Here is a 21,095-nt window from a genome sequence, read left to right as displayed (position 1 = left end):
ACACAATCGTCGACTGGAAAGGAAAAGATTTTACTCGTCCTCACGTAAAGCAAGCGTGTGCTGTCTGAGCGTCTGCATCTTTTTTTTTTAACATCTTTATTGGAGTATAATTGCTTTACAATGGTGTGTTAGTTTCTGCTTTATAACAAAGTGAATCAGCTATACATATACATATGTTCCCATATCTCATCCCTCTTGCGTCTCCCCCGCTCCCACCCTCCCTATCCCACCCCTCCAGGCGGTCACAAAGCACCAAGCTGATCTCCCTGGGCTGTGCGGCTGCTTCCCACTAGCTATCTACCTTACGTTTGGTAGTGTATATATGTCCATGCCACTCTCTCACTTTGTCACAGCTTACCCTTCCCCCTCCCCATATCCTCAAGTCCATTCTCTGGTAGGTCTGTGTCTTTACTCCCGTCTTACCTCTAGGTTCTTCATGACTTTTTTTTTTCTTAAATTCCATATATATGTGTTAGCATACGGTATTTGTCTTTCTCTTTCTGATTTACTTCACTCTGTATGACAGACTCTAGGTCCATCCACCTCACTACAGATAACTCAGTTTCGTTTCATTGCAGCTCTATTTACAATAGCCAGGAGATGGAAGCAACCTAAGTGCCCATCATCGGATGAATGGATAAAGAAGATGTGGCACATGTACACAATGGAATATTACTCGGCCATAAAATGAGCGTCTGCATCTTTGTCTTCCCTCCAAGCCCCTTCCTACACCTTAGGTTCACAGAGTCGGCTGCTTGCTGGAATATCTAAAAGACTGGGCTCAGGCCCCTCACACTCAACACGGCCAAGGCTGAACTCACCCTCTTCTTTCCCTCCTTTAGGAATTACCCGTCTCAGTTGACAGCTGAGGTTCCTAACTCTGCCCATCTCCTGAATTTCCCATCCCAAAGGCTCCTGTCCTGGTCTGACCCTTTGTTTCTATGCTCACACCAGCCTCCTAATTAACCTTCCCACTGCCTGTTTGTCTTTTCTCCCTCAGAGCCTTATCTACACGACCGTCAGAGGGGCCTTTAGCTCCAAAGATTTCATCTGCTCAGGTCACTGCCATGGTTCCCCATCGCGCGATAAAGTCAGTGACTCCTGTCCCCAACCTGCCGATCTGAACAGCAGCACGTCTCCCCGCCTCAAACCCTGCGCCTCAGCAACTTGAAACACCATAGAGTTTTACATCCCCTGTGCCCATCCCTACTAGCATGCTGTTCCTGTACCCTCCATGCCTCCATGCCTTTGAGGATGTAGTAACTTTCTGGGATGCTCTCTTCATCTTTCTTCCCCACCTCCCCACCTCACTAAGCCCCTCTCAGCCTGACTCCTTCTTCCCCATCTTGCACGACTCACTTGGATACCACCTCCCCGGGGTTAGAAGCCTTTCCTTGAACTCCCACAGTGCTTTAGGTGTATCTCTGTCACGGGGCTCTGATCACTCTCTGGGTCTGTCCTCCACTCGATGGTGAGCTCTTGGGGTCTTATACCCAATGTCCCACACAATAAATGTTGGTGAAATGAGAGAATATTGAGGTGTCACTTGCAACAGAAAACAAATGGAAAACAGCAAAATCAATTCCTGGCATTTTATTTTCTGGCCTAGAGAGGAACAGAATGCCTCGTTAGATCAGCTAATCTAATAAGCAGAGAAAAAGAATGTTCTCATGAAATTATGCATTCATCTTCCGTCTCCATTTGCTGACATACAGAATCCATGTAATTGGATTTTCTCCTTGGGGAAATCTAAGGGAAATAGGTCCACTGCTGTCACATTTCCAATATGGCCATTGTCCACCCACCTTTCTCAGCTTTCTCAAGGGAACTTTGACTTCCGGCCCCTTTTAAATTAGACACGCATCTCAGAGAACTTTGACTGCGTGCCTTCCCAGTTTCAGCCATGGCTCCTCGGCAGGTCATGGTACCTAAGAGGGATGTGAGTCACGTGTTACCGGGTTTGGGAGGGGATAGCCCTAGACAAAGGGAGAGTGTGCCTGTAGCAGTCCCCTCAAATCCAGTCATCCATGCGTCCACCCATCCACCCACCCACCCATCCATCCATCCATCCGTTATCCCGCTCAGCATGTATTTATCCAGCACCTGGTACAGCGCCTATAGCAGGCACTCAGCAGTTATCCTTGGCCAGCCCCCAAAGGCAGCGCCACACAGTAAGAGAGCAAGTTCTGAAGCAAAACCACCTGGATGCTACCGTATGCAGTGTGACCTTGGGCAGGTCAGCTCACCTCCCTGTCTCTCGGCATCCTTTGTAAGTTGGGATAAACTTAGCAGCTAACCCACAGAGCCAGAATCCAGCAATACGAATAAAGGGCTTATCACAGTGCCTGGGCTGGGCGTGGGGTCACAGTGAGCACAGAGCCTTCTTTTGGCTTAAATTCTTGAGGGGATATAGATGAATAAATAAACAGGTGAATAAACAAACTAGGAAACCGAAGGGGGTCTGTGATGTGGAGAATGCTGGTGGTGGAGGCTACTGAGATCAGGTGACCTGGAAAGGGCCCTCTGCAAAGATGTTTAAACTCATACCTGTAGGATGGAAAAGAGCCAGCTGGAGGACGGTCCAGGCACAAGGCAGAGCAAATGCAAAGGCCCTAAGGGGGAGAGGGTATGGAATGTTCTAGAATGAGGCAGAAGGCGTGTTGGCTGGGGGAGAACGAGCCACAAGGACGGTAGGTGTCATGCACTAGGACGGTGAGGTTGTGAGCACTTGGGAGGTGGTGGAAGGCATTGGGATTGTATCCAAGTGGGATGGGGAGCCGTTCAAGGGTTTTCAGCGGGGCAGTGGTATGACCCCAGCGTGGGACCTGGACACTGTCACCGCCCTGGGCTCTTCACAGCCTAAGGGAAACATGCGGTGGACCGCCTGGCACTGAGACGAAATCGGAGTCGAGAGGGGATGGGTTCTGATAGCGGTGTGGGGATGTCCAAGTCCCAGTTCCCAGACCCACGGGACAGAGCGTCGACCTCAGAGGCCAGGCCACGTGGCTTCCCTCCGTCTCCTGTTCCAGTCCCTCGTGGGAAACTGAGGCTTGAGAAAGCTCTGGATTTTCTGAGCTCTCCGTCCTGGGGCTGCTGTGGGAAAGGCCGAGCCTCCGTCCTCACGGAGCATCAGCCCCCGGCTGGGCTCCGTGCGGGAAGATGTACCACTCACAGTGGTGTCAGTGTGTCTGTGCTGTGTCGGTGTTTCTTTTCCAGACTCTGAGGAAAACTCAAAAAGGGGTGTGTCCTTCCGTGTCTTAGCTGTAGGGGGACACTCTCAGGCTGTCCTCAGGAGCCCCCATTTCAACCTCTGTCAATAAAAGGAGACATAGGATAGGACTGAAGAACTCGCTAGAGCTCAAAGTATGAGGGTGCTTGTACTTCTGTTTAAGTGACATTTGGACACAATGAAAAACAGTGGGGCTCCTTAGGCAGAAATATTCATGGGTCTTTGTCTTACTGGACTGAGTGACATTTTAAAACCTCATCATTCATTTTACTGCCATTAAAGCCCCACATTCTTGGTGTCCACCAGCTCGCTGACTGCAGTCTACCAAATGTTCATCCTCCCACATCTCCGGCTTTCCAGACGGATTTTCCGTGTTTCTCCTCTGTGAAGGGAATCATCTTCTCGGACATCCATCTTTCAGTTAGAAAGCCTTGCAATTCTCTGTCTTTGGTCTACAAATTCCTCCTCTCTGTGCTATGGTTCTTAGTATTAAGTACATTCATATACCTTGATTTGTCCAAAAGGAGGATCCAACATTGTTAGGAACAGAATTACTAAATTATTCATAAGAGATAAGTAAAATAAAATGATTATTGAATAGTAAAGCATTAATAAGTAATCATAATTTCAATTATATTAAATGTTCCTTTTCGCCTTTCTCTGTGATCTTGAAGCTTACTAAGCTCCCTCCTTCACCAAAACCGTTAGGCCTTGACGGGTCCCACCTCACTCAGGCGATGGCTTCTGTCCTCGCTGTCACCTGTGCTCTGGGCACCGGCCACCTGTTGCTCTGCAGCTCTGCCCCCTGCCCCTCTCTGCCCCCATCTCTCCAGCCTGTCCCTTTAGATGACCCCCTCGCCTCTTCACACCCCATCTCTCTGCTCCCCTTTAGAACCACCCTCTGGAAAATGTCCATGATCTCCCCTGTCCCCACCTCCTGGGCCCACCGCTGCAGCTGCCCCGGCAAGGTCGCCAGCCTCCTACCCCTTCCTGAAGCTCTCGGCCACGTGAAGCACGACCACCAGCTCCTTCTCCAAACCCCCATCACCCCCACTGCCCGCCCTCCTTCCTCTGCTTCTGACCTCCAGGCAGGGCTGCTGGCAGTGAGCCTGCCCCGGGGGCCCTGTGACACCCCGAGGAGGGACGCTTAGGAGATAGGAATTTGAGGCCAAAAGCCGAAGGGAGGTTAACCTCCTCCAGCCAGATTTATCTCCTCCTGAGCAGAGGGAAAAGTGAGGGGTGCGGAAGGGTCTGTGAGCTTTGTCAGTGAGTGTGAGAGGCTGCCTGCCTTTTAGATTTCTGGCACTGTCTTCTCAAACACTCGCTGTTAAGTAGAGTGCAACTCAGACCCGCTGTGAGGGTCTAACTGATTTAAACCAGGCATGTCCTAAATAAATCGAAACCCATATAAAACGGGGAGGTGACTCTCAGTTCTGGACTCGGCTGGGGGAGGGTCTGAGAAATCTGACTTTGTAAGAAACGCTCTCTCATCTGTTACATTTGCAGCGTTGCCACTTTGATTTCTTCCCTTACACATTTATCAGGACTCTGGTTGCAAAACCCAACTGGAACCAGCTGAAGCAAAAGAGAGGGGGTTCTTGAGGAAAAGGAGAGGCAAAGTGGGCCCCCAAGGCAGCTGGAAGATTTCCTCTTTTCTGTCCTTTGTCGCAGCTGGTGATGGCTGGGTTTTCCCCGGGGCAGCATCCTCCTGCAGCCAGGGCCAGGCCGAAGGAGGCCCTGGGTGCATTTGTGTGTAGCTTTGAGAACAAAGAGGAAAGACCTCTTCTCCAGAAGCCCTAGCTCCAGGCAGGCTGCAGGGAAGCTTAGAGATTGGTTAGCTTGGGTCCCACACTCATCTCGGGACTGGGGGTGGAGCGACCCCAGCAGAACCTAGTGGTGCAAAGTGCATTCCCTGGGCAGGAAGGGTGGACAGCATCATGGATGCGTGCTGCACCTCCTGCAAAGTCCAGTATTTAAAACAACTCTCGACTCGTTATTGTCCAGACAGATAAAATCCAGAGAATGTGTAGAGCTCTTCCCTGCTTCCCACTAACCTGGGTCCCCAGATTCCAGACCCTTGGGTCTCCTGGCCTTGCCATCCTCTGTCTGGAATCCCCTTCTCCCAGCCCTCCTTTGCCTGGCTGACTCCCCCTGTGTTCTCTCTAAAGCCTCCCCTTTTCACTACCCTCCACCTGCTGTGCGTCCTTTCACCCAGTAAGGCTCTGTTCCTGCCTCTGTGACAGCCCTCCCCTCACTGTATTATGTTTTGTCTGTCACCTCACCAGGCAGTGTCCTTATTTATCTTTATATCCCAGCAGCTGGTATAGCACCCAGCACGTAGTAGTAGTCGGTGCACAGGAAATACTTGTTGCAGTGATGTTGAGAAGGATAGAATGTGCATATGACAGCAGAAATCACAAAGTAGTCTAAAACCGAAACAAACTCAGGCTTTGCTACCATCAGTGAAGATGTAGTAGATTGCACGCAATTTTAGTTAGGTGTTGCTTCTCTACCAAGTCATCTTAGAAATTCAGTATTTCCATGTGTCCAAAATCATTTTTCCTCACCTCCTACAGCACTGTTTCTAACATTTCATTGTTGTTTTATTTAAATAAATGTATTTATTTTATTTATTTATTTTTGGCTGCGTTGGGTCTTTGTTGCTGCTTGTGGGCTTTCTCTAGTTGCGGCAAGCAGGGGCCTCTCTTGTTGCGGAGCACGGCTCTAGGCGCACAGGCTCAGTAGTTGTGGCTCACAGGCTCAGTAGTTGCGGTTCACGGGCTCTAGAGCCCAGGCTCAGTAGTCGTGGCGCATGGGTTTAGTTGCTCCGCGGCACATGGGATCTTCCCGGACCAGGGCTCGAACCCGTGTCCCCTGCATTGGCAGGCAGATTCTTAACCACTGTGCCACCAGGGAAACCCCTCGTTGTTTTAAACTATCCTTTGACATTTTAATATTGACAGCTGGCTCCCTCACCTGCAGGAGAACTAGCAGGGCCAATATTGTGGGTCCAAAATTATTTTTCCAGCGGGTAGCTGAGCTGCTGATTCTAGCTAGTGGGGCCTTGTGACTTCCAGAAGGGCGGTTCTCCCAACTCAGAAATCTGCATGTGCTGTTCATAGCAGGGTGTGTGCACGTGTGTGCATGTGCACGTGTACACACACGCCTGTGTGTGTTGGAGGCATGAGGCGGGAGCGGGTGAGGAGAGCACCACGTGGACTCTGGGGGCCACTGTTCAAAGCACATGCATCTGAATCTCACCTGCCTGAGTCTCATCCTGGCTCTCCCTGGGTAACCTGAACAGGTGAAGGCCCTACGGGAGCCTCAGCAGGTCATCTGTAAAATAAGGAGGGAATCAGATCCATGCCACGCTACAGCCTAGACATCCACAAGCAACACATCACTGCGATTCTACGCTCATCTTTTATGTTGTTTTCATTTCTCCACAGAGGCCTCATTGCCAGCGGTTTCACAGAAACCCACTATCTGCAAGATGGCACTGATGTCTCCCTCATCCGAAATTACACAGTAAGTCATGCATGCTTGGACCACCACGATACTCTGCTATCAGATCTGTGCTTAAACTCTGTAGCTGTTTTATTCTAAGCAAAGTCACGGCCTAGATCTTTCACTTAGACCCCGAGACGAGTTTGAGCATTGCTTACGGTTTGGGCATTGCATTATAACTCCAGAAAAACGCAGCTTTGGCCAGGCCTGTGCCAGGACAGTCCTTGAAGGTATGGCTTGATCGCAGGCTGACACTGAACCCACCTGCCAGTGACCGTGGGATGCTAAGCTGGGCGAATCCTTCCTGGAAACCAAGCCCAAATTAGAGACGGCTCAGAAAGCAGCCACCCCTGGGCTGAACTTGGCTGCATTAAACTTGTAAGTCCCTTAAAGAAATTCAAAGGAAAACTGACTCTGCTTAACCTTTCCTAAATGTATCCACCGTGTCCATATGATTCTATATCATGGTTGTTACTGGAATGTGACATTTATCACCTCTTAGCTTTTCTAGTATCTGAAGTTTTACATGTAACTTAGACAAGATGCGAACTTTATTCATTTATTCCTCTGAACAAACGCTTAGTGTGCTCAGGCCCAGGTGGGAATGTGGGCATCAAAGAGAGTTGCTGCCCTCTGAGGACCAGGATGGTTACTTGTTTTAAAGAGCTATGGGTGGGGCTTCCCTTCCCCGGTGGCGCAGCGGTTGAGAGTCCGCCTGCCGATGCAGGGGACGCGGGTTCGTGCCCCGGTCCGGGAAGATCCCACATGCCGCGGAGCGGCTGGGCCCGTGAGCCATGGCCGCTGAGCCTGCGCGTCCGGAGCCTGTGCTCCGCAACGGGAGAGGCCCGCGAACCGCAAAAAATAAATAAATAAATAAAGAGCTATGGGTATTCGTTTTAAAAAGAATAAGCTTAGAGAAAGGCTTTACATTTACAACTGAAATGTCGTCAAGTAGCCATTATTGTCGGCAGAATTTTTGTTAATGCCTGACCAAGCTTGGGAGAGTCAAAGAAATCGCTGGGAAGCAGAAACAAACCAGGGATGTAAGCTCAGAGCACTAAGCTGGTGAGTTGAGGTCACGGGACCCCAACGGGCTATTCAGGACCCAGAGAGAGGACCCCGTGCTTGGGGGTTGGGACCAAAGAAGCGGGCATCTGCAAATGAGAATCCCGCGAAGGCTGGGGACCCAGAGAGATGCTTCCTCTGTGAAAAGAGGGACAAGTAAAACTTCAGTCCAGAGAAGGGGCACCAGAGAGAATTGTCTCCAGGTGTCCTGGATTGAACAAAGATTTCATAAAAAAGAGAAAGTGAAACCCGAGCTAGCCTCATAAAGTGTATATTTGGAATGGGGTGGACTGGTGTTCAAATTTCTAATACCAGCATAGGAATGGAATTCCCAGTAAATGTTGACCTCAGAACTGGTCCCAAATCAGCAACCCTGCGTCCCATGGGCCCAAGCTGAAGTCAACTGAAAATAGTTCTATAGGGATATTTCTACAGCCCAGGGTACCTGAGATTCCCACGTCAAAAACAAAGAAGAAGAATATTATCAAAGATGACCCAAAATCAAAATTACAAAACACACGATTAACAAAAGCCAGTGTAAATGACAAGGGAAATGAGAATTAGCACCTCCAGGAATGCGAGATCATAGAAAAGTCAGAGGAGAATCTGAACTATTTTAAAGAGAACAGAATAGGTCCAATAAAAATTCCAGAGTGAAAATACAGGGGAAAAAAAACCTAAAGAAGCACCAACAATGCTCCCCCTTCTGCTTAAGCCATGGGATGGGCAGTTTGTTTCTCAGTGGTGTCATTAAGGACCAGTTGTTGGTTTTAGAAGGCGGAAGGGACAGTGAATACAGATTTGTCCCTACTGAGCCTGTGGTGGGACAGCGTAGTAAAGATGTTCAGTAGGCAGATAGCTGTATGACCCTGGAGCACAGGATAAGGATGGCGGCCACAAGAGAAGACCTGAGGGTCCATCTGAGATATAAGTAATCATTGGTGCCCTGACTTCATTTGACTTTTTCTTTTCTCTTTTTTTCTCCTAAGAGGATGTCATTTATACGCCTCTAGAATTAGCACAAAAGCTCTCCTTACAGTGTAAATTGTTGTTCCGAATAGAAACAGAAAAAAGAGATCCTAGAAATACTTGACAATAGGCTCACATCCTCCAAATCTCCCTTATAGATGATAGTGAAGGTGCTTGGTGATTACAGACCATCCAGAAGATGTAAGATATTCTTCCAAAGTTATTTTAATAGTTTCATGTTTTCTGTCTCCATCTCCCTGACCAATTTCCTCTTCTTAGGGCATTTTTGGTCCTTTTTTCTCATCTGGGAAGAAAACATATGATAAGAGAGAAGGAGAAATGGAGGACTAGATAAACGAGGGTCCAGCAGCCACTGGGGCTGTTTGGGACTTGGATTGCAAAGGCTGAAGGCGATAAATCCAGGCATCTTAGAAAACAGCCTGGATAGAAGGGCACTGGAATGCTGATGGTAGTTGTCTCTGGTGGAGACTCCGTATTTTTCTGTTTGGGCTGATTGATGTATATATGGGGTGGTGGACAGGTTACATTTCTCATCTTTCCACGAGGTCACTGTATAGACAGGCAAACACCTCCCCCAACCCTGACTCACCCCCTCACTCCTCCCCATGGAAGCATCTTCTCAGGGAGAGGAGGGCGAGAGGAAGCAAGTCCTGGCAACCGCTGGTCCCTGCTAACTGGGGAAGGGGCAGAGCCCCTGCCTTAGAAAGGCCGTGAGCTAGCCTTGCTGTCTTCCCTCGGTCGAGTGTGGGTGAGCCCTGCCGGCCCCTCTGTGGACTGTTCCAAGCAATGGTCTGCTGCACCACCAGCTTCACCAAGATGGGTCCTCAGGCTTGGCTAATGAGAGCAGGGTGGGGAGGTGAGGGGAGACGAGGGTTAGAAATTGCAGGAAGCCTCACTTCTGCCCTGACCTAAGTCGTGTCCTCTGATGGAATATACCAGAAAGCCCTCTTTCAGAAGTAGTTAAGCTCGTAGTGTTTTTTGATCTTCATTGGACTCTTGGAATCTTTCTTCAGTAGGTGAACCAACTGGAGGCTGGGTTAATCGGCAACCCGAAACCTCCAGAAACAGCAAGCATATATTGCTTATACAGTTAGAAAAACAATGACTTTTCTCGTAATCTGGGGCCACCTTCCCCCATTCCTTTGAGTGCCTGTTCTGAGCTGTCAGCCTCGTTACTGTAAAGATGGGTGAACAATCTCGTTCACTGAAGAAAACCCTTAGCCCTAGACAGCCCATCTTCCAGCAGAAACCCTTTAAGGGGAGCTCAGGGCCTCATACTGTCTTTCGTGGTGAGGACACAGATGCAGCTTTGGAGGTTTTGTTTCTACTGAATCGGGCTGGGAAACAAAAAGAAATGTGCTGATTCATCCCCTTTTCCCCCAAAGTCAGCACACAATGGATTTCCCTAAATTTAAAATTATATATAAAATAAGAACCACTTTTTCGCTAGCATCTTTCTTTTTTAAGTTTAATCTCTCAACAATCAGTGTAAGCTGGTTGACAAGCAAACTAGTGGCTGATTTTAATTTTGGAATTGATCCCCTGTCTTTTATCTCTCTATTATCCTGACAGGATGAAATATTTGTGGCTTAAGCCCTTGCTGGCCACATCTAAGGGAAGATTATGTCTTATACTGTCTCTTTTAATAAGGCCTGTGGGAGACAATGCCCATGATATTTATGTTGTCTACATCCCAAAAGACAACTCTGGGAAAGGCCAGAATGCCCTCCAGAAAGTCTCCTAAACGCTGTCAGTGCTTTGGTCCAAACACATCCTTCTGTTACATGCATGTTAACTGAGCATCCCCATTGTGCCAGGCCCTGTGACTCCCACTCACGATAAAAACAGACAGGAGACCCACATGGAGCTGGAGGGTAGAGACTGACATTATTGCAAGAATCACAGACCAAATTAAAATCTGTGCTAAGTGCACCGGAGGAAAGGCGAAGGGGCCTAATCTAGTCTAAGGAATCATGGAAGACTTCATGGAGGAAGGAACATGTGAACCAAGATCTGAAGTTTAAGGAGGCATGAACCAGAGGATGGGAAAGGGAAGGACGTTTCTGGCTGATGCCAACTTTTACTTCGAAGTGGGGAAATGTCTACAATTTGACAGTGACCAGAGTATGTAGGACTTGGAGGCCAGGGTGACAATTTGGTTGTCATGGAGGAGGAAGCCATTGAAAAGTGTCAACCAAGGGGATGTCATAACTAGGGATAGACTTTGGAAGATTCCACTGGCTGCAGCTTGAAGGTCATCAGAGGGTCAAGAGCAGAGATCCAGCAAGGTCAGGCAGTTGGCTCTCGTGGAAGAGCCCAAAGCCTGGGTAAGAGGAGATGGTGGCTTCTGGGACCATGGGCATGGAGAGGGCGAGAAGGAAAAAGATCTGACCTTCTACACCTGAAGGGTTCCATTTGTTGTATGTGTTTCTCATTCAAAAAATTTATGAAAACATTTCCTATAATAGACGTCCAAAGGGGACCTTCAATATTAACTGAGGCTGGACCATCAGACAGGCATGAAATCCCATATCTTGATCAAAAGTATTGTTTGAGTGACATCCCATTCATTTCCACGGCAAATGTGTTTCCTATCAAAAAAGAGTAGAACCTTTTACAATCGGCTAGGACTGAACATGTCAGGGCAAATGGGTATTAGAGAGTCAGCTACATCCCATCTCTGTTAGGGAACATCTGAAGAGGATGGAAGATGATTCTGGGGGTAGGAGGGAAGGCAGAGACCATTCTCGTCTCGTACAGGTACTAGGTACGAGCTAGGCCTGTTATCACATTCTTAAAAAATGATTTAAAATGGACTTAACTTCCCTAACATCTCCATACTCTCTGCACGGCTAATTCATCTGCTCTTCCGGGCTTGCCTCTGTCTCAGAAGGCTGCTCCGTCCTCCCACTGACCAAGGCACTACGCACCCCCTCTTCCCCTCAGGTCCTCGCCGTGTCCTGTGTTGATTTCCACCTTCACAGCCATCTTTCCCCCCTTCCTGATCCGCTGGCATACCTGCTACTGCAGCTCAGCTCCTCCCTTCTCCTCGGCTGGAAGACTGTCAGGGCCACCTGACATTCCTCCCCACTTCTCGTCTCACCTATGTTTAATGCAGCCACCACTCCTGCCTACGTGATCCTTCTAGAGCATCTTTCTGTTTATGCCCTTCCCTTTTGCACTTGTGTTTCAGTCCTCACAAATCATCGAGAGCTTCCTCAGTGCCTCCTTCATCGAGTCCAAAGTTCTGAGACCAGTATTCCCATTCCATCATGGTGACATACCTTACCTTTTCATGCATGCGTTCATTCACTCATTCATTTATACACCCATTCAACAACAGATGTTTGTTGAGTGCCCAATGTAACCTGAAGTGAGCACCAACAACATGCCAGGCATTGTGCAAAGCGCACCAACAACATGCCAGGCATTGTGCAAAGCGCACCAACAACATGCCAGGCATTGTGCAAAGCGCTTTGCACACATTTTGTTGTTTGATCCTCGCAATAAATCAGTTTTTGCTATTTTTACACCCAGATGAGGAAGCTGAGACATAGAGGACTTGAGTAACTAGACTAAGCCTCCAGCTAATAAGGATTCAGACTCTCACAGCCTGAGTCTAGAATCTGAGCTCCTCACCACTATAATGCAGACAAAACACTGGAGCGTGTCTGTTGTATGTCCATGGCCGTGCTGCTTGTGTTGTGGAATTAGTATAGAAAACTGTAACGAGGTGGATTCAGGAATGGGCTGGTGTTCGTTTGCAAAGAGAGAGACCCAGCAGGTACTTCTTGGGGAGAGCAGAGAATGCTCTGCTGACCTGTTGTCCTGGGATACAGGGAGGGGCAGAAAGCCCTCTGGGAATTTGCTGAGTGCATCACTCTGAAGTCCAGTGGAACTGAGTAAGGTCTAGTGCCATGTGGCGGTGTACAGGAGGGAGGGGGCCACATTCCCCATCCTCAAGGAACATACCGTCTGACCACAGACAACATGATGCACCCGTGGCAAAGATGCTTTAGGAGCTAAACAATGGGAAAGCCAAATCCACGTGGAATGTGCAATGAGTTCCCAGAGGAGCTTCAGGTGCGGTGACTTTCCTTCTCTAAAGGTGTCGGGAGAGGCTCTGGGACAGCCTTCTGTCTGGAAGCGGTGTGTGTAGAGAGTGGGTTCAGAAGCCAGGGAGGCAGCCTGCCCAGGCTAAAATCCCAGCTTGAGCCCTGAACCAGCCGGGACCGTGAACACGAAACAGACACAACCTGGCGCACAGTCAGGCTTCTAGAAAAGTGAGTGCTTACAGCATAATGGGTTTAAGTACATGTTGTCATATCCCAGATCTGTGACAAGGACACACATTTCACAGATTGATTCGATCCCTAAGACCCCGGGCAGCAAGTGTCAATCACGTTTTACAAATTAAAAATAGAGACTGAGTCTCAAAGCACAAGACTTCCAACTCCAGATCGGTCCAGCACGCTCACTAGCACAGCGGTGCTGTTTCCCGGCCCAGGTTGCAGGGTACTCCCAAAGATCGTGAACACGGTTTTGTAAGCTGCGTTCTCTCCTGCCGAATGCCAGCACCGCAAAGTAACATGAGCGGCCCCTGAGATTGGTCCTTCCCAATCTTTTAAGCAGACATGGTTCTTGTTAGAGCTGGGAGCAGACATGGCCTAGGGAGCATGGGTGTGCTGACTTACTTCTCAACAATCCGTCCCGTACACTCTCAGGGGAAAGCGTAATGTCAGTCAGAGAAACACACGGGGCTGCAGAGTCACTTTTGCTTGAATGCACTGTAACCTTCTTTCAGTCTCAAGCAAACCCTTGGTATGTGGGGGCCTGATGCTCCACACAGGGGAGGAAAGGCTGGACCATAGGTGTGCTGAAGCGCAGGTCAGCAGCTCAGGCACACGCACATGCACGTGTGCACACACACACCACTCACCCTCACACCCCTCCTATCTGCAGATATTTCTGAGTCTGGAAACGACTTTACTTTCCTCGGATTCCCTGAGTGATGAGGCTCTGCTGTACTTGAACAAGTATTCTGTCCGAGTTTGGATTTTAGGTGATAACTTTTCATCGCGAGGGCACGTGTTCATAGCAGCAAGATGTGGCGGGGAGCTGTCCGGCCTGGGGACGAGAGGCTTGACTTTTAGTCCCTGCTCTGCCATGAACCGGCTCTGTGACCTTAGACAGTTATTTAACTAGTCAGGGCCTCAGTTTCCACATCTGTTCAGGGAAGGTTGGTCTTGGACGGCCTGAAGTTCCCTTCCAGCTACAACACCGTGCGATTCAAATGCTAAATCAAGACAGTTTGTCACATTGCATATAGCCGGGGAGGCCCTTTAAAGTTCCCAAGGAAAAGAACATGGAAAATAATTTTCCCTCAGCTTACTCTCTAATGGAATTTGTCTGCTCACAGGTCCTTTTTAATCACGAGGTCAGGCCACTTTTGTTAGCTATTTAGCGTATAAAATTCCTTTCTTTCTAGTCCACTGAGAGTTGGGTAACAGAATTTTTGTTTTACTTCCCGTATGGCATAGAGTTGAGGGCTACTATTTTCAAGCTCAAGTGTTCTTATTCTATATCCTCTTCCCCACCATTATATTTGATTGATAGTATTAAACAGAAGGAGAGTTTATTTTACCGGAGGGGGGAAATGCATTAGGTTAAGTAATAAGTATATAAAATAAATGGTTAGAGGTTTTGTAAAGGAAAAGATGTAATTTTGTGGTTATGCATGTTTGGGACTATTTTCTGTTATGTTTTGCTGGTAGAAAGAGAATGTATCGGATCAGCAGAACTAAGCCAAGACGACTGTGCAAATAAGATGATGTCTTGTTCAGCCACGTCTTTAGAGACGTGAGCATGAGAGAAAGAAAGAGACGGTATGGTTTGACTCTCTTGAGGCAATTGGAGGGGATGCAGTTGGGGAGGCTTGCAAGGGTAATTGTTGTGATCGACAGATCCAGTGGGCCCTGGGGCCCAAGACCTCCAAGGCATGGTGGATGCCTGCATCTCTCACAGGTGTGGCCACATCCAGATCCAACAGGCCACATGTTTGCAAATCTACAAGGCCTGGCAGGTTCCCGCCTGTTAACATCAGTCTATAGGAGGCAACCTGGCCCTCAGACGTGCGGACACACACTCACCTGGAGACTTTGCTGAGTGGGCACTGCTGGCCCCCATGTGATGCTGCCTGCACTTCTCTCTCTCGACCCCGGCCACCGCCAAAGGGGATCAAGCCCCCCAGAGGAGTAGGAACGTACATCTCCTCCACTCCCCGTGGTCAAATTCCCCAACCAATTATGTGACACCTAGTGTGATGAGTCTGTCTCTCTGATTTGTCAATTTATCTATATGATGACTTCTATATTATAAAAACCAAATCACATTTGTTTAAACATTTAATTAATCATATTGAAAAAACAAAACTTCATGAGACTGCAATTGTCCTGGAGGATCTGGAACTTGGAGTTCTAGTAATAGTCAAGAGCGAGCAATGGGCTTGCTAGTCAACTGTCTGAAGATGAACAAAAGGTAGTTTTAGAGCTTAGAAATGAGGTGTTAACTCTGGTACCGACTAAGAGAGTTGGGGTTGTTTAAGGACCAGAGTACAAGAGCTAGAATCCACCCGCTCCTCTTTTTTTTCTTCACCCCCTCCTCTTTTATAAGCAATAATGCAGCCTAGTTGTTGAACTGGAAATTAATTTTATACTAATTTGTTCTCCGCTCATTCTTTAATAAGCTTATATTTCTGGGTATTTAATTTGAAAGCACATTGGATAAGTAATCTATTAAAAAGTAAATCGACACTGAGAATAAATGAGTTTGAAATTTCAGAGGCTGGTCATTAAGACTATTGTCACCACTTGGTTTCCTATAGCAGTATTTCACAGTTATCTAAAATGGAGCAAATTATTTAATGTACAGGACCCTCAAAGATGGGTAAGTCAAAAACCAGTGGTGCTCGTTCCCCTAGCTAGCCCAACTGGGTCCCTTCACTTCCTGAGTCATCTCAGCTCCAACATGTCTGCTGGGTTCCCACGGCTGAAATCCCCCCACTCTGGGCAGAGGGGACCAGGCCGCTCTGATGCCCTGGGGCATTACAATCCAGTTACACAACCTCCCCATGTTTAGAGAATTGTTATCGTGACTCCCTTAAGTACCCAAAGCTAGAGTTACCTAGAGAGGGGGAACCATGGAGCCTTTCCAAAGTTACTTCCCATGGAAACCGAAGAGGCAGGCTGGCAGCAAGGGTCCCCCATGGCCTGGCTGGATGCCTGGCGGCTGGCTGGCAGTATCCCCCAGCACTATCCCTCGTGCCCCCTTCCCTGGACCCCGTGCCCACTGAAGAGGACACCCTCGCCAGAGGAGACGTGGGGCAGTGAGTCTGCCTCCACGCCTGAATCTCCCAGCCAAGCAGACAAAGCCCCTCCCTGAACTGCCCCCCTCCCCCATTGCCCATGTTTGTGCGTGTGCTTTCCCTCTGTGGGCAATCCCCTCTCCCACCTCTGTCCCTGGCCACCGGGCCACCCCACTCCTCAACGTTGTATGGGGGTCAAAAAGGAGGCCCAGAAAATGTCATTATTTCCAGCTGGTATAGTCAACAACATAAAAAATCCAAGCTATGCTACAAATTGTTAAGCTGATAAGATGGCCCAGCAGGAGTCTCTGATACAAGATCAACTTTAAAAAATAAAAAAGCTTTCCTTTACATTAAAAATAACCGTGTATAAGATGTAATAGATAAAAAGACCCTATTTATGATATCAACAAGCCTATACAATACCTAGACATAAGCCAAGTGAAAACTTTCCAAAGCCGTTCAAAATAAAAACATCTAAAACTAGGCAGAAGGATGTAAAAATGGCCTTATTATGTGGAGAGACATACCGTGTATATGAATAGAAAAACTTTTTATTTGAAGACTACAAATCCTGACTAAAGTGACCTCTACATTCAAATTAGTCGAGCTGAAATCTCAAAGGATTATTGCAGAGCTTAAAATTTGATTCTAAAATTCACCTGAAAGAGAAAATAGGCAATAATACTGTAGAAACTTCTGAAGAAAAAATAGTATCAAAAGAAAACTCACTCTCAACAAGGTTGCCAAGACGAATTGGGGAAAGAATCGTTTTCTAACAAATGGTTCAGGGCACCTGGATAATCCACATGCAGAAGAGTGAAATTGGAGCCCTACTTTAAGCAGATACAAAAATTAATTCAAAGTGAATCAAACATCTAAATGTAAGAGCTAAACCTCTAAAACTCGTAAAACGTAGATGTAAGTCTTTATCACCTTAGGTTAGGTAAGGGTCTCACAGATATGGCACCTAAAGCATCAGCAACCAAATTAAGAAAATAGAGAGCTTGGACCTCATCAAAATGATCAGGCTTTGTGCTACAGAAGACATCAGGAAAGCGAAAAGACAACCCCCAAAATGGGAGAAAACATTTGCAAATCATATCTCTGGTAAGGGTCTAGAATCTAGGGTATATAGAGAACTCTTCCAACTTAACAATAAAAGGACAAAAAAAAAAAAGAATAGGCAAAGGATTTGAACAGACGTCTCTCCAGAAAAGATGCATAAATGGCCAATAAGCATGTGAAAATATGTTCAACGTCCTACGTTATTAGGAAAATGAAAATCAAAACCACAGTGAGACACTACTTCACATATACTAGGATGGGTGTAATCAACATCATAGACAATAACAAATGTGGGTGAGGGTGTGGACACGTTCATACCTTCATCCCATACACTGAGAACGTAAAATGGTTCAGCTGCTTGGGAAAACTTCGGCAGTACTTCAGGATGTAAACAGAGTCACCATAAGATCCAGCAATCCCACTTACAGATATATAACCATATACCTACCCATAGTGTAGACCCCAGAGAACCAAAAAAATATGTCCACACAAAAACTTGTACATAAATGTTCATGGCAGCATTATTCATAATAGTCTAAAAGTGGAAACAGCCCAAATCCCCAGCAACCGATGAATGGGAAAACACAATTTGGTATATCCCTACAATGTCATTTTATTCAGCAAAAAAAAAGGAATGAAGTACTAATACTTGCTACAACATGAATGAACCTTGAACACATTCTGCTAAGTAAAGGAAGCCAGACACAAAAGGCCACATTTTGTATGATTCCACTTAATGTGAAATGCAATGCAATGAATAGAATAGGCAAATCCACCGAGACGGGAAGTAGTTTAGTGGTTGCCAGGCATGGCCAATGGGAAGTGTCTGCTAACGGGTGTGAAGTTTCCTTTCGGGGTGATGAAAATGTTTTGGAATTAGATGTGATGGCTGTACAACATTATGAATGTACTAACACCCATAATAGTATGCTTTTAAAAGGTGGATGTTATGGTATGTGAATTTAATCACAATCAGAAAAGAGAACTTGCTCTGATATCAAAATGTTCCTATAGAATAATAGGAATTAAAACAGTGTGGTGTTGGCTCAGGAATGGACAGATGGAGGTTCGCCTCAGTGGACCAGCATAGAGAACATGGAGATGGAGCCACAGACATATGTGGGCATTCGATATCTGACAAGGTGACATTTCAAATCAGTCAGAAAAGGAAAATGGTGGTGAAGAACAGCTGTCTCTTAGTTTGTGGAGAAGGTTGGAGGCCAACCTCATACCTCCACAAGAATGAATTCCAATTTAGATTAAATAACTAATTCTAAGAACTAATTCTAAGAAATAGAAGCAAATAAGAGAGGACATATGTATAACGTTGAAGAAAGCCATCTTAAGCAATACACAATATGCATAAATTTGTATAAGAATTGGAAACTCTTGTAATAAATACAATAAAAGATATCGTAAGTCAGTTAAGAAGACATTTCTCACATAATTAATATCCTGAATATATAAAGAACTTCCAGAATCAATAAGAAAAAGTCAAAATAACAAATGTACTACAGCACTCCCTTCCTGTAATTGCCTTTTCAGATGATTCCAAAATTTTGTCCTCTGTTCAGTGACAAAGAGATCATCTTGGCCCCTTTTTCATGATATGGGATTTCCCTGGCCACTCAATCCCATCCGGCCCTCTTTCTTAGCAAAGTCAAGGTGGTCTTTGGAATGTTGTCCCTGTCAGACAGGACAGCTGGACACCCTGCCCTGCCCTGGAAAAAGTGATTAACTGTGGTCCTGATTGAAGGAGCTGTGCGCTGAGGCTGAAACCCCAGTGTCCACTTCTCCTGTCCGTTAGAAGACGCAGCCCTTTGCCTCGGGACCGCACGCCTCTGGCATTCAGAGGCCTTGAATGAGGAATGAGCACTAAGTGCATTTAGCGTTTCTTGCCAGCCAGCCACTTAACTGGGGCTGCGACATAACATTTGTTCAATAATAAAATTAACCTTGATTCCGGACAGCTATCTATCTTCACTAAGGACGTGTCCGTGCCATGGTTTCTTTTTGCAAGTGACATTATTAAAGAAATGGAATATTGCAGGCATGTCGCCCAACGACTTTGGTCTTAGAAAACCTTCCTATTTTTCTCTCCTGCTAAGAGTCTTTCTGCTCTCAATTGGGCAGTTCATCGAGGTACCCACTATCTCTCCTCACCCCCTTCTTCTCGTAGCCTTTTCTGTTTTCATAAGCCATAGATTTGGCCTCATTTTATTGCATTTCACAGTGTGCTTAATTACCCCACACAGTTCCTCATCTCATTACAAAAGACAATTTGTAATGCGGAAAATGGCAATGTGATTTGTTCAGCTGCTGGAGTTTGTAAAACCTTCCGCATCAGGGCTTTCCTGAAGGATGTCAGAGAGACGAGAATGGAACCGGGATGCGATTAGAAACCCTGTTGATAATCTCTAAGTAAATCAGATATTCCTGCCATAGATCCTGGCTGGGTCACGTGGGGCTGGCATGAAACATTAAGACCGCTGGCTGGTTCAATATTTTATGCAAAAGGAAATTCTGTAGCTGAAAACAAGATGATTGGAGGCCATTGGTTTATTGTGAGTGGGCAAGAAGACAGCATGACTGAACCGACTTTCTCCTCCTTTCAGGGTCACTGTTACTACCATGGACACGTGCAGGGCTATTCTGGTTCCACGGTCAGTCTCAGCACTTGTTCTGGCCTCAGGTAAGTGACCTTGACAGTGGCAGCTCTGGCCTTAAGCACAGCTACCGCAGACCACCCCCTTCTCCAACCGTTCTAAAGCACTAGAGTGACGGACCTCGCCCCTGCCTGGCAGAACCGAGGAGCCCTTGCCTGGCAATGCGGAGGGCACCGCACCCCCCCACTCCCATCTCAGCTCTCCTTCCTTCGCCGCTCCTCTTTCAAGGCTGTTCTCAGGCCTGGTAGGTTGGCTGGGTTTCAGCAGCCAAGGATTTGGGGAATATCTTTTGTTTTTGTGGCTTGATGCCAAACAACTCCCAGTGTTAAAAAAATAGGACATTAGGTATTAGCATTTCAGCTGCTTGCTTAATAAAAATGAAAAGGGCCTCTTCTCACTAGGACACAAAGTGAGGGGCTGACTGAGCACAGATCCAGGTGAGCTGAGTGCGGGCCTGGGTGGCAGGGGCCCCTGTCCGACGCAGGAAACAATCCCTTCTGCTGCCGAGGACGAGCCAGCCCTGCCTTCCAGTCGCAGCAACCGGCCCCGGCGGGCTCTGTGGGCTCCCCAGGCAGACCAGTCTGTTGACAGATTCCCAGCTGCCTCAGCCTCTTGACTAGGTTTATCTATCTAGTTTGTGAACTAGCAGCTTGTGTCCTCAAAGTCCTGCTTTGCTTTGGCCGCTGCCACCAGAGTGCAGGTCTGCGGAGGGAAGGACGGAGGGCCCGGGACAGCGGCGGCCCAGGGAACGCGGGACTGTGCGCCATGGGTCTGCGAGTACTGCATGCCATGGCGGAGAAGGAACCTCGGTGCACACCCCGTACACACAACATACACACCACAGACACACAATATACCACATACACCACATTCACACCACAGACACATACATAATATACCACACACACCACAAACATACACACCACAGACACACACACACAATATACCACACCCACCACACACACACAACATACACACCACACACACACAATATACCACACACACAACATACATACCACACACACAATATACCACACACACACAACACCACACACACACAATATACCACACACACAACATACACACCACAGACACACAATATACCGTGCACACCACACACACAACATACACACCACACACACAATACCACACACACACAATATACCACACACACAAGATACACACCACAGACACACAATATACCACA

At 47.3% G+C, this 21,095-nt stretch overlaps 1 protein-coding gene across 1 annotated transcript in view; it reads left to right on the top strand.

Annotated features, from left to right (window-relative positions):
- The window catches only part of ADAM12 (ADAM metallopeptidase domain 12), a 387,388-nt gene that overhangs the window by 246,414 nt on the left and 119,879 nt on the right, over nucleotides 1-21,095 (top strand). Inside the window, exons 4-5 of the mRNA XM_004265717.3 lie at nucleotides 6,679-6,757; nucleotides 19,838-19,914. Coding sequence (XP_004265765.1) covers nucleotides 6,679-6,757; nucleotides 19,838-19,914 — 156 coding nt within the window. The remainder of the gene's footprint in view (nucleotides 1-6,678; nucleotides 6,758-19,837; nucleotides 19,915-21,095) is intronic.

This window comes from Orcinus orca, chromosome 14 (genome assembly GCF_937001465.1).
Source record: "Orcinus orca chromosome 14, mOrcOrc1.1, whole genome shotgun sequence".
Classification (NCBI taxonomy): Eukaryota; Metazoa; Chordata; class Mammalia; order Artiodactyla; family Delphinidae; genus Orcinus; species Orcinus orca.
Note: the sequence above shows the minus strand (reverse complement) of the source record. Positions and strands in the feature narration are given on the sequence as shown.